Here is a 13,657-nt window from a genome sequence, read left to right as displayed (position 1 = left end):
TTTTTTTGCCTTTACATGCCCTTTAATAGTATCATATGAGGCTACGGTAATTTACTCAAGTAGTGCAAACATTCAGTCCTACACTTCTTAGAGTACTTATCCCAAGTAGTAGACATTATGTGGTTTTATGTAGGAGAGGTCCCCCTCTTTCTGCGACAGCATTGTGTAATTTCTATACAGGTCAGACAGCCCTGCACATTGCCATTGAAAGAAGGAATATGGATCTGGTTCAGCTTTTGTTGCAGCACGGAGCGGATGTCCATGCCAGGGCAGATGGGGAATTCTTTAGGAAAACCAAAGGAAAGGCTGGTTTCTATTTTGGTAAGGATCCAAAAAAAACGAATTAGATGTGGCAACAATTGGAAAAGTGATTTTAACACTGTACATTTATTTATTTTATTATAGTTTGTATTTTCACTTATAGGGCCTTTTGCAATTAGTCGGTGCAATACTAGGTACATAATGTTGTGCAAATCTACTTGCAGACAGAAAGAAGAGATAAAGAATCTCCCCCAAAAAATATAGCTACATCTGGACAAATGGTTTTCAAAAATACAAAATGTAACCTTTATTTATAAATTTATTCATGCAGCGCTCTTAGCCCCACCCACTCTGTGTAAGTTTGCTTGCACAGAAATTCAGTACAGAAGAACTTGCGCCTGTTTTCTTGCATCTAGGACACTGCTCCGGTTTTGACATTAAGGTGATTATTTATTACAGGTTGAATTGAATTAAATGAGTTTTGAGAGCTTTTTAGACCTTGAATGAACTCACAACTCGAATGGTTTCTAATTTAAGAAAAAACTGGAATGTAAAAAACTGGAATCAGCAAATTCAGCCGAGAAACCCAAAAACTCAAATTAATCAAGCTTTTTGTGAAAAAAAACCTTGACTCTCTCAAATTGCTTTAGTTTTCGGCAGGAAAAAACTTGAATTGCTGGAGTTGATCGAGTTTTCAAACGAAACCCACCGAAAAAACCCAGAACATCATGAAGGCTCTTAACATCTTCAAATGGTTCAAGGGACCACTGCCATTGACTCCTACATGATCTCGACAGGTTTTTGATGGTGGATTTTTGGGCTCAAGCTATTTCCAGGGTTTGGGTATAATAAATTTCACTTTTGCACTACTCACTGTGTCAAGTGATCCATTGGGACAATTCTCAAGAACATGGAATTATAAGTCCCTAGATGCACGCCGTTTCAGTGTGCCTTAGTAAACACAGCAGAACAAATAGTTTCATGGAGCTGACATCTTCATATATGATACAATTTAGAAAACAACGGCTTAAATTGATTTGATCCTAGTAGTTTCTAGGACAGGAAAGGGAACTGAAGGGGCAATAAAGGGGAACACAAGCTCACTTCCTTCACTGCCGACCCAACTGTAAAATATAGTATGTAGGGACCTATAGGATCTGCAATGCTCCTATAACTTTAAATCCCTACCCTTCCTCCTTTTCCTTAGTTACTAGGCAAAAGCCTATGTATCCATTTAAGTATTTACAACTATCAGTTATTGGCCAAAAGGTTTAAGACCATTTCCTGCTACACTTTCATATAGTGTTTTGGAAAGGGGTGGATTTTCCTCTTTAGCTGGTGTCTTTAACCTACTGGTTTTGCTCATTGAGCCTGGGTACACAAAGGCCCAGTAAAGTCACCGCCCTAAAGGGACCTGTGCCTTTAGCGACTAAGACGGGGACCAGGGAACCCTGTGAATGAGGTTAGCTAGAATTAGGTTATATCTGTTATAGACTTTCTAGGAGAGTGAGATAGAGAGTTCAGATAGCAAGAGCAGCTTTGTGCGCCATCAAGGATCTGTAGCAGGGAGTAGCTTCCCAAAGGCTTCTTGATTGCCTTCAGTGAAGGGACCACAGTGGATAGGGTGTCAGGCTTAGACTTCTTCTCCCTGACTACTCCGCTGGGTGGGATCCGGACCACTTCAAGGTATATCTGCCTGGGATTCCTTATTACTGCTTGACTGCAATGCTTTATGGGAGTCACATTCCTCAGCTGTGTCATCCAACCTATTCTAGCCAATGTGATGTACATCTGTCCATACCTCAGCATATGTGAGTAAACCTGAGGTCATTGTTCTTGTAACAATAAACTACCATCCTGTTGTTACACCATAAGAACCTCCTGGCGTCCAATCATTCCTATTTTTGCTATACAGTAGTCTGAGTGGTGCAGTTCCACTACACCTTTATGGGAAACTTCCACTTAGTGAAGGCCCTGACCTGATGTGTGAGTCTCAGTGTAACCCATGCTCCTATCACTAGCTGGACATTAACTACTTGTGGTCTGGATAGCCCAAGTTAGCGTTACAAGTATTTATGATTTGATATAAGTGTTAAAGCATGATCATCTGATTTCTGTATTTGCCCATAGGGGAGCTGCCATTGTCGCTGGCAGCATGCACCAATCAGATGGCTATAGTCCGATACCTCCTACAGAACCAGTACTCTCCAGCCAATATTGCAGCCAGAGACTCATTTGGAAACACAGTTCTGCATGCCCTGGTAGACATTGCCGACAACACTCAGGAGAACACTGGATTTGTCACCAAAATGTACAATGAGATACTGATGTTGGGTGCTCAGATAAAGCCTTCACTGAAGCTGGAGGAGATTGCAAATAAAAAAGGACTGACCCCATTGTCCTTAGCAGCAAAAACTGGCAAGATTGGGGTAAGTCTATTGTGTTTAAAAGGGAAGTCTTTTGTTTGGTAGTAGTATCAACCGCAATTTTTTGTGGTCTTTATTACGTTTCTGTCCCTTCATTATGTACAGCATCTTCTGCTTTCCAATTGGTTGTTCAGTACATACACCTGATTGCCCATCTTGCTCTACAAGAAAATCGAGAAGATTCGGTTTTCCTAATTAAAGGACCAAAGTATCTGCCCCAGTGGCATAATGTTATGTTCCTTGACTGCTAGACCCCACCCCTTCTGGTTTCTTGCATGAGGTTTGCAAAATAATAGGAGGCGGAGACAGTTTGACAGTGCTTGAGACAGTGGCTTATTTGGCAAGACCTAAACTGCAAGCTAAACTAGTATTCTCTTTATAGAGTTTTGAGGAACCAAAAAGAATTATTCAGTTCTTAAAGGAAAACTAAACCCCCCCCTCCAGGAGAGAGTCCCCATCTAATAGTCCCCAATAACCCCCCCTCCCTGCTTCCTCCCTGCATAGCCCACTACTTAAAAAAGTGCTGTAGAAAGTCGCACAGAGGTCTGAACAACTTCTGAAACACTTTTTTAAGTAGTGGGCTATGTGGGGAGAAAGCAGGGAGGGGGCCAATGGGGCTAGTAGATGGGCACTCTCTTTAGGAGGAGGGTTTAGTTCTCCTTTAATATTTTCACTAGACAAATCCACTGGAAGAAAATGTAATACCACCCTTTGACATTTTATAAATTCCTAGTAAATCCAGCGTGTACTTTTTACTCTATGTCACTATTGTAATTAACTTGAAAATCCTAGCTGACATTTTAAGGAGTGACACATTACATTCTTATCCATTATATACACACCTCTTTCACATGTGCAGATATCGTGTTGCCATTTTTTAATGGGGAATTACAATATGCATTATTATGCATTTATTATTATTATTATTATTATTATTATTATGCCTTTGTTCAGCATCTCCCACAGTGCACTGGTCTGACTCAAACAACAACAACATTGTCTTTTATAGCCATTTCAAGGTCAGTCGTAATCAAAATGGAAAATTGATTGGCCAGCAATGATTCTGGGGCTGTTTCAATAACTTCTTTTCTACTGTGCAAATAGGGACCATTCAAGTAGTTTCTCATGGGTATAAATGGTTCCACAATGACTTTTAAATGAATATGCGGTACAGTGTGTGATAATGAACTAAAGGCATTCACAGAACTCCAATTATAACAACACTTTCTTTGTCTGTGTTTGAGTCAGAAAATGGAAACACGGGGGGGGGGGAGCTTGGAGTTGTTGCAGGGGGCCACAACCTGAAGATAAGTAAGGGTGAAATGTAGGGAAAATGTTCTCTCTGACATAAACTTAAAAGCCCAGACTCAATGTCAGTTAAAGGGGTTGTTTACCTTTAAATTAACTTTTAGTATGATGCAGAAAGTGATTTTCTGAGACCATTTGCATTTGGTTTTAATTTTTTTATTATTTGTGGTTTATGAGTTATTTAGCTTTTTATTCAGCAGCTTTCTGGATTGCAAGTACAGCAATCTTGTTGCTAGGGTCCAAATTACCCTAGCCACCATGCACTGATTTCATTAGGAGACTGAAATATAAATAGGTGAGCGGCTGAATTGAAAGATGAGTAATAAAAAGTATCAATATGTTGCCTTACAGATCATTTGTTTTTAGATGGGGTCAGTGACCCCCTTTTGAAACCTGGAAAGAGTCAGATGAAAGTGACAAATAATTAAAAAATTTACAAAATAAATAATTAAGACCAATTGAAAAGTTGCTTAGAATTGGCAGCTCTATAACATACTAAAAGTTAACTTAAATGTGAGCAACCCCTTTAAAGTGATATTTGTGCTGAAAAAGTATTTGCACTCCTAGGTTTTAATGCAACTTTAACTGAATTAATTACTAATGTTTCCTTTTCTCTGTAATCTAGTTAGCTAAATTGGGACCTGACCATCCGCTGAACCACTGGTGTAGATAACAAGCATCCTTTTTTTGCTTTCTGCTAAAGGTTTTTGCCTATATTCTGAGGAGAGAAATTAAAAATCTGGAGTGCAGACATCTCTCTCGCAAATTCACAGAATGGGCATATGGGCCAGTGCATTCCTCCCTTTATGATCTATCCGGTGTAGATACCTATGAGAAGAACTCTGTACTTGAAATCATTGCCTACAGCAGCGAGACGCCAGTAAGTAAAATACCTTTCCTGAGACTCAATTCTCTCTAATTCTTCAAAGTGATCATTGGCATTAAAGGAACAGTAACACCAAAAACTGAATGTGTATCAAAGTATTTAAAATATAATGTGCTGTTGTTCTGCACTGGGAAAAGCTCATGCAGACTACTATACTATCTACTACTATCTGAGATTAGATGTAATGCAATATAAAAAGTTGGTAAATTACTAATACATTTCAATATAAAGGGCTTTGTATCCTAGTAGGGCTATAAAAATGCACAGTTATCCATTTATACATCTGCAATTTTTTTTTAAATGTCCCCAATCATGCCCTGTGATGTCTGAAGAGACCCCAGGAGACCCAGTAAATACAGGTATGGGACCTGTTATCCAGAATGCTCGGGACCTGGGGTTTTCCGGATAACAGATCTTTCCGTAAATTGGGTCTTCATGCCTTATGTCTACTAGAAATTAATTTAAACATTAAATAAACCAAATAGGCTGGTTTTGCTTCCAATAAGGATTAATTATATCTTAGTTGGGATCAAGTACAAGCTACTGTTTTATTATTACAGATAAAAAGGAAATAATGTGTAAAAATTTGGAGTATTTGGATAAAATGGAGTCTATGGGAGACAGCCATTCTGTAATTCGGAGCTTTCTGGATATCGGGTTTCCAGATAAGGGATCCTATACCTGTACTGCCTTGACATTTTTCTCCTTGCATACTTGCCTGTTCCTCCATGCATTAGTCACTTAAGTACAAAAGTAACCAAAGAAACATTCTTCTTTTGCAGAATCGCCATGAGATGCTGTTGGTGGAGCCTCTTAACAAACTCTTACAAGATAAATGGGACCGCTTTGTGAAGCGCATATTCTACTTTAACTTCTTGGCTTACATTACATATGTTATCATCTTTACCATAGCCGCCTACTACAGACCTGTCGATGGAAGTGTAAGTTCCCTTTATGAAATGGTCACTGGTGAAGGTTCAGGTATTTTTGAGTTTATTGGGGTGGGATAGGGTCAAGCACACTCATGTGACTCAGCTCAACTAGAAGAGACAGATGTCACCACCATCACCACTTTGCATTGGCTAAAATAGCCCAATAATAATCATTTCTCTGGCCAAACAAAACCACAATTCAGACTGTAATATTCACTGGAATTAAGCAATTAAGTGGCTGTCTCAATGCATAAGGTTAGTGATGGCCTATCGCTTTAATTAAGAAATATATATAATTTATTTAATATTTCTTGCACTACACAGGTAATTGAAATCAGTTTCCCTTTCTAACTTCCTGTGACAGGAAGTTTCTTTTTTTAGAGGTTCGACTAGTAAAACAAATACCTAGTCCACAAAAGCCCTCTGTAAATTTGAGCTGTTTCTTATCTTAAAGCCTAACAAAGCCTGCAACTTATGTACGTGAGAGGTATGTTTATTTAGAGATCATTATCTCCATTCATTTTCCATTAATGCTTTATAAAAGCAAAAAATAGGAAAAACCGCTTTTGGGTTTTTTTCTTCAATTGAATTGATAGGGAGAATACATTTTAACACAATTTATTGTGCTCACTTGGAGCATAGGTTTATATACTGCATGTACTGTCCCATTCAAATAGGCAGATGTTGAGCCAATTATGTTAACATCCTCCAAAAACCTTTTATTGTTGTGTGACACTATATGGCTCCAAGTATGTGGACACTTCACGTATAAGAAGAGATCATCCACTAGTAAAGCAGTAGCCAAAAAAATATTTTGTAAAATGAAAAAAGTCTTTCGTAGGACATGTGTTAGCCTAACGCATTTTGTGCCTGAAGTGGGCATTTACTCACAGCCTATGAGTAAATGCCCACTTCAGGCATGAGACGCATTAGGCTAACATATGAACTAAGAAAGACTTTTTTATTTTACAAAATTTTTTATTTTGGCTACTGCTTTTCCTATACGCAAATTTTCTATATAATCTAAAAATGGTTGGCAAACCCTTTGCCTGGAGTTACCTTGGTGAGAGACTATTCTATAAATTTTTTCTTTATTTTATTTTTTATTTTCTGTTTATTTTTCAGTTGAAACAGAGCCACACACCATTATTTATGCGGCTCTAAGTATGTGGACACCCCCTTCTAAGGCTAGGGCCAGACAAAGCCAAAATCAGCCTGCTGAAATCCGAAGGCCGTTTCAGCCTCTCGCTGCTAGCAGTTTCCTCTTCTTATTTTGGGTCCAGAAGTCTTGTGTCTGCTCCGGCACAAACACAATTGGTCGATTTCAGCAAAGAAACACTAGTCTTTTTGCACCAAAGTCTGCCAAATTTGTTGTCGCTGGAACCACAAGGCTTCCGGACGAAAAACAAGAAGAGGACATTGCTAGTGTTGAGGGGCTGAAATTGGCCAGCGGATTTCAGCACCCTGATTTTGGCCCAATCTGGCCCTAGCCTAATTATTGGAATAGTTAAACCACACAGCTCATTGCCAACACAGGTGCCACTGCATCATACAATTACATTTGGGACAATTCCATGGCAACAGTTTGGGGGAAAGCCAGGGGAGTAACTATAAAGCAGTGGTCCCTAACCAGTGGCTCATGAGCAACATGTTGTTCACCAAACCCTTGGATGTTGCTCCCAGTGGCCTCAAAGCAGGTGCTTATTTTTGAATTCCAGGTTTGGAGGCAAGGTTTGGTTGTATAAAAAACAGATTTATGGACAAACAGAGCCTCCTGTAGGCTGCCAGTATACTAGGGCAACTAAATAACCAATTATATCCTTTATTTGGCATCCCCAGTGTTGCTCCCTAACTCTTTTTACATTTGAATGTGGCTCACGGGTAAAAAAGGTTGGGGATCCCTGCTATAGAGGACGCAGACCCTGCCCAGAAGGTATAGTGGGCAACATGAGGCCCTTATTAATGCACCATTTAAATATCTATCGGTAAAATAGAAAACCTCTGAATATTAAGGGGGGCCCTAAAAAATAATTTGCTGTGGGGCCCAATAACATCTCGCTACACCACTAGGGAAGGCTCTTTTGCTGCAGGTAATTCATTCAGTATAACTAATGGGTGATTTTGCTGGAACTTTGTTACACACAGGACAAAGTAATGACTGTAGTTGCTCTCATTCGCCACTAAAATGCCACATTATCTATATAATTATAAAATATTGCATCTGTACATGTGTTTTTATTCTCTTTCCTGTATTCTGCAGCCTCCATTCCCAGTTCAATATGGCAGTTATCTGCGCACCTCTGGCGAGTTAATCACTGTCATCGGAGGCATCTATTTCTTTTTCAGAGGTGTAAGTCTAATCAAAGAATATAGCAATTCAAACATTTACAAATCTCTTTAAACTACTAGAAACTGTCACCAATGTTTATTGGAAAGTCTCTTAGAATATATTTCTTTCATTAGACAAAATGTTATTTTTGTTTTTAGAAACCCTTTAATGAACAGAAAATGCTCTTTCTTCCTCCAGATCCAGTACTTCACACAGAGACTTACATCCTTGAAGGCTTTGCTTGCTGACAGCTACAGTGAATTTCTATTGTAAGTCCTAAAGGTATTCTCTTAGTCTCAACCTGACTCTAGGTAATAGAACTTAATTTCCCAGAATCTTGCTAACATATGAAGGGCCACAAGGGGTGCCATGATAGAAATTGCAGTTTATCTATCATGGTTGGTTTAAACAATAATGCTTTTTAAGTTAAGCCATTTCAATCTGCTGCTGAAAAAAAGAACGACATTGGGTAGTGGTACATGAGGCACCATTTTTTTAAGTAGCCAAAAAGCTGGCCATAGACTAACATTGGGTACAGATGCTTTTTCAGGCAACTATAGCTTTTATCATATGATTGTCAGGCGAGTCTATGGTGGTCCGTTTCAAGTGGGTTAAAAGGGTGATTCACCTTTAAGTTATGCTCTGTAAGGCTATACATTTATTGTCATTGCTTTGTATTACTCATCTTTCTATTCAGGCCTCTCCTATTCATATTCCAGTCTCTTCTTCAAATCAATGCATGGTTGCTAGGGTAATGTGGGCCCTAGTAACCAGATTGCTGCAATTGCACCCCGGAGAGCTGCAGAATAAAATGCTAAATAAAAAAAACTAATTGCAAATAGTCTAAAAGTATCAATCCACACATTGTATTAAAAGTTAATTAAAAGGTGAACAACCCCTTTAATGCAACATTTTTCTGGTTTTCATTAAGGGTGTATGTCATTTACCATGTTGGGTGGGGTCAAGGTGCATTTCCAGTGGTTAGTGGAAGAAATACCAACACCTTTCAGGATGTGCCTGCAACACTCTTATTTATTGTGCCCCATTGTTAATAAACATAGGAATAAACAGCAGAAAATGAATGATGACAAATGATCGCTGAAGATATTGCCCTATTATGTATATTTTGCTATGATCTGAGCCCTGTATAACATTATACATTTATATATGCTAATGTTCTCTGGTAGCCTTACCAGTGGCAGATTAATACGATGTGAGGCCCCTAGGCTACACTTTCCACAGGGCCCTCTTCTAGGCTACTCCAACAAGTTAAAAAATATACCACAAATACAACATGGGGCTTTTTTTCAATTACAATATGGGGCTATTTTTTCAATGATAACATGGGTGCCTTGCTGCCTTGCATGGGTGACTGTGGCTGGGCCTGGTTGGGTGCAGTGCTGCCCCCCATGTATGGCTGGTATCTGCTTTCTGGTTGGCTAGGAGAAGATTAGGCAAGGTACGTGTCTGTAATGAGTGTGCGCTCAAGCTCTACATGCTGAATCTGCCTCGGCGTACGTTGGTAATGTCACTGGTGTGCACCAATTCCGCCAAATCTGATGCGGCTTTAGAAAAGAGAAAATTAAATAATACCTACCAGAATTTTCTTTTCCTGGCCATCCTCCCCGTCAACATGGAAATTCTATACTTATGGGATATACCCAAGCAATCAATACAAGGGGCGGATTAATGCTGATCAATTTATTATACAGAAGTAGCTGAAAGAAGGACAGATTGCCCAAACTGGGCCTGAGAGAAAGACATCACATCCAATCTGTAATGCCTAATGAATGTATTGGGTGTGACCCAGGTCGCTGCTCTACAAATGTCTTCAGAGGAGACTCCTGCTTCCGCTGCCCAAGAAGCTGCCACACCATGGGCCGAATGTGCTCTAACTCCCTTGGGAAGAGAGTTGCCCTGCTCTTTATATGATCTCGATATAGCCTTGACTATCCAGGAACTTAGAGTAGACTTAGCGGCTTGCTCCTCTTTTCTTTTCCCAGCGGGAATAACAAAGAGCATTCTTGATTTCCTGAAACTTTCTGTTCTTCTGATGTAGATTTCCAAACATCTCTTGACATCCAGCGATAGATCCTTCTCTTGGGAAGCTGTAAGATTCTCAAATGAAGGCAAAACAATCGGCTCATTAATATGAAATTTCGATACCACCTTAGTAAGAAAATTAAGAACTGGCCTAAGGTGCACCTTCTTCTCATGAAAGATTGTATAAGGTGGATCCACAGAAAGAGCTTGGAGCTCAGAGATTCTACGCGCTGACGTGATAGCTACTAGAAAGAAAGTCTTCAAGGTTAGTAACCAAAGCGATATCTGTTCCAGAGGCTCAAAAGGTTCAGCCGATAAGGCCCTTAAGACAAGTGGAAGATCCCAGGAAGGAAAAAGAGGCCTAGTCGGAGGCCGGATTCTTTTCACTCCTTGAAAGAATCTCTCTATTAGGGGTTCCTTGGACCATCTCTTTCCCAGAACTGCTGACAAAGCTGAAATTTGACCCTTTAAAGTACTAAGGCTCAGCCCCTTTTGAAGACCTTCCTGGAGAAACTCCAATATAACCATAAGTATAGAATTTCCATGTTGACGGGGGATGGCCAGGAAAGCTTGCATGCACAAACAGTGCACAAACAGTGTAGACGTGCTTGCACCTTGCTGCCTTACCTAATCCCCTCCCAGCCAGCACCCTACAGGGCCCACAGCATCTGCAGACCTGCACAGTCAAAAAAGTTTTTTTAAACAAAATAAAAACACAAATTGAAAAAAAAACCAATGGGCTCCTCAACACTGTGGACCATTAGGCTATGGCCTAGGTTAGCCTATGCATTAATCCACCCCTGAGCCTTACAGTATGAGACCAACGACTACCACTCATAGGCTTCTGTACATTTCCTTCCAGCTTTGCCCAGTCTGTCCTCCTCCTGTTATCCACCGTGCTTTACTTCTGTGGAAGGAATGAATATGTGGCCTTCTTGGTGATCTGTTTAGCAATGAGCTGGGCCAATGTGCTTTACTACACGAGGGGCTTTCAGTTGATGGGCATATATTCTGTTATGATTGAGAAGGTCAGTTAATCTTTTTGTTATACTCTTGTATATATTGTCAATATGGGCTGAATATAGTGATGGGCGAATCGGTCCTGTTTCGCTTTGGCGAAAAATTCTCGAAACGGCAAAAAAAAACTTGAAACGGTGAAAAAATTTGCGAAACGCATTGAACTCAATGGACGTCAATATGATTTTGACGCGAGCAACAATTTTTATGCGCTCGACTATTTTGTCCGAATGCATTAAAGTCAATGGGCGTCCGAATAAATTTGAACTCGAGAATTTTTATGTGCGCAACAATATTTTTGTCGCAGTGCATTTTTCGCAAAACATTAGTGAGCAGCGAAATGCAGAAATTCACCGCAAATCCATGCCTGGCAAATAAATTCACCCATCACTAGATGAATAGTATGTTTATGTCACAAGCAAATATTGCCTCAAAATGGGGTCCCCCTTTGTAGCAACAGTTTGGGTTCTTGACATCATTTCCTTTGTGATGTCACTTTGTGCCACCATAAGCCGTAAAGGAAAACTATACCCCCAAAATGAATACTTGAGCAACGGATAGTTTATATCAAATTAAGTGGCATGTTAAAGAATTATATTTAAGTAAATACTTGAACCCCCATTTCGTGATGGTCTGTGTGCTGCCTCAAAGATCACCTGACCAGAAATACTACAACTCTAAGGGGCAGATTTATCAAGGGTCGAATTTCGAGGGTTAATAAACCCTCAAATTCGACCCTCAAAGTTAAATCCTTCGAATATCGAATTCGAAGGATTTAGCGCAAATGCTTCGATAGAATAAAAATGGAACGATTCGAACGATTTTAAGCAATCGATCGAGGGACCTCCCCATAGGCTAACATTACACCTCGGTAGGTTTAAAGTGGTGAAGTATGAAGTCGAAGTATTTTTTAAAGAGACAGTACTTCGACTATCGAATGGTCGAATAGTCAAACGATTTTTACTTCAAATTGTCGAAGTACCCAAAAAAATACTTCGAAATTCGAATTTTTTTCCATTCGAATTCTTCACTCGAGCTTAGTAAATCTGCCCCTATCTGTAACAGGAAGAAGTGTGGAAGCAAAAGACAGAACTCTGTCTGTTAATTGGCTCGTGTGACCTAGTTTGTTTGGTATGTGTGTGTGCACCGTGAGTTCTAGGATCCGCAGTCTTTATTTTTTAAAATGGCAATTTTCTAATAAGAATTACCCAATGGAACATTCTACTAAAAAAGTATATTATTATGAAAATGGTATATTTACATGAAGCAGAGTTTACATATGAGCTTTTTTATGCAATATATTTTTATAGAGACCTACACTGTTTGATGGGTCTAGTTTTCATTTAATGGCAGATATCTGATAGGGCATTTGCCACACATCTAATAGGTAGGGTTGAAAAGGACCATATTAACCAGTTTATGTGATTTGCACAGCACCCTATTATTATTATTATAATAGTCAGGCTGGGCAAGGGGACCATTGCATGTATAGCCAGAAAAAAATCTTTGGCATTCTGTAAGTCTGAAACATGTACAAATGGGAACTTATAGACACAACTGCCCTGATAAATATCCTCTAATAAAATACATCATGTCTGCATCTGAAATTAAGCTTATATAAAAGAGCCCATCTGCCTAATGACATTGCACCATTCTGTAGTACTATGGGAGCTAGTTCACTTATGTGGTCCATTTACATGGCTATAAAATGACATTGTGGCATTTTATAGTACAGGTATGGGATCTGTTATCCGGAAACCCATTATCCAGAAAGTTCCGAATTACGGAAAGGCTGCTCCCCATAGACTCCATTATAATTAAATAATCCACATTTTTTTAAATAATTTTCATTTTCTCTATAATAATACAAAAAGTTTCTTGTATTTCATCCCAACTAAGATATAATTAATCCTTATTGGAAGCAAAACCAGCCTATTGGGTTTATGTAATGTTTACATGATTTTCTAGTAGACTTAAGGTGAGAGGATCCAAATTACAGAAAGACCCTTTATCTGGAAAGCTCCAGGTCGCGAGCATTCTGGACAACAGGTCCCATACCTATGCTTAATGCTTTATATAGGAAACTATTATAACTTTCCTGTGCAGTGCCGGGTACCTGTACTAGTCTGCTTATATTATATACCTTTATTTTTAAAGCACTGCCTGTGTGTGACGGTTGCTGTTCATTCTTTTGCAGTTAATTCTGAGTGACATGGTCCGGTTCCTGTTCGTCTACCTTTTGTTTCTTTTTGGTTTTGCTGCAGGTAATGTTTTACTTATACCATGCATGTGTGTGCACATTTCCTGTCTTTCCACTAACCCGCACAATAACACAGTGACCACCGCCAGATAAACACCGCCCTATAAATGTAAAATCCCTGCCATAAAGCAAGACAATAAGCATCATCAGGCCTGGACTGGGATTTCAATGGGGCCCTAGCATTTTGAAGTACAC

General features: G+C 39.4%; 1 protein-coding gene across 3 annotated transcripts in view; it reads left to right on the top strand.

Moving 5' to 3' along the window:
- The window catches only part of trpv1.L (transient receptor potential cation channel, subfamily V, member 1 L homeolog), a 43,678-nt gene that overhangs the window by 18,800 nt on the left and 11,221 nt on the right, over nucleotides 1–13,657 (top strand). For 2 of the 3 annotated variants that reach the window (XM_041581644.1, XM_018246044.2), the window contains exons 5-12: nucleotides 181–321; nucleotides 2,392–2,690; nucleotides 4,699–4,875; nucleotides 5,664–5,822; nucleotides 8,074–8,163; nucleotides 8,341–8,411; nucleotides 11,048–11,213; nucleotides 13,400–13,466. In XM_041581644.1, the coding sequence (XP_041437578.1) occupies nucleotides 181–321; nucleotides 2,392–2,690; nucleotides 4,699–4,875; nucleotides 5,664–5,822; nucleotides 8,074–8,163; nucleotides 8,341–8,411; nucleotides 11,048–11,213; nucleotides 13,400–13,466 (1,170 nt within the window). The remainder of the gene's footprint in view (nucleotides 1–180; nucleotides 322–2,391; nucleotides 2,691–4,698; nucleotides 4,876–5,663; nucleotides 5,823–8,073; nucleotides 8,164–8,340; nucleotides 8,412–11,047; nucleotides 11,214–13,399; nucleotides 13,467–13,657) is intronic. The other variant, XM_041581642.1, reaches the window with a different exon arrangement.

Source organism: Xenopus laevis, chromosome 2L, assembly GCF_017654675.1.
Source record: "Xenopus laevis strain J_2021 chromosome 2L, Xenopus_laevis_v10.1, whole genome shotgun sequence".
Classification (NCBI taxonomy): Eukaryota; Metazoa; Chordata; class Amphibia; order Anura; family Pipidae; genus Xenopus; species Xenopus laevis.
Note: the sequence above shows the minus strand (reverse complement) of the source record. Positions and strands in the feature narration are given on the sequence as shown.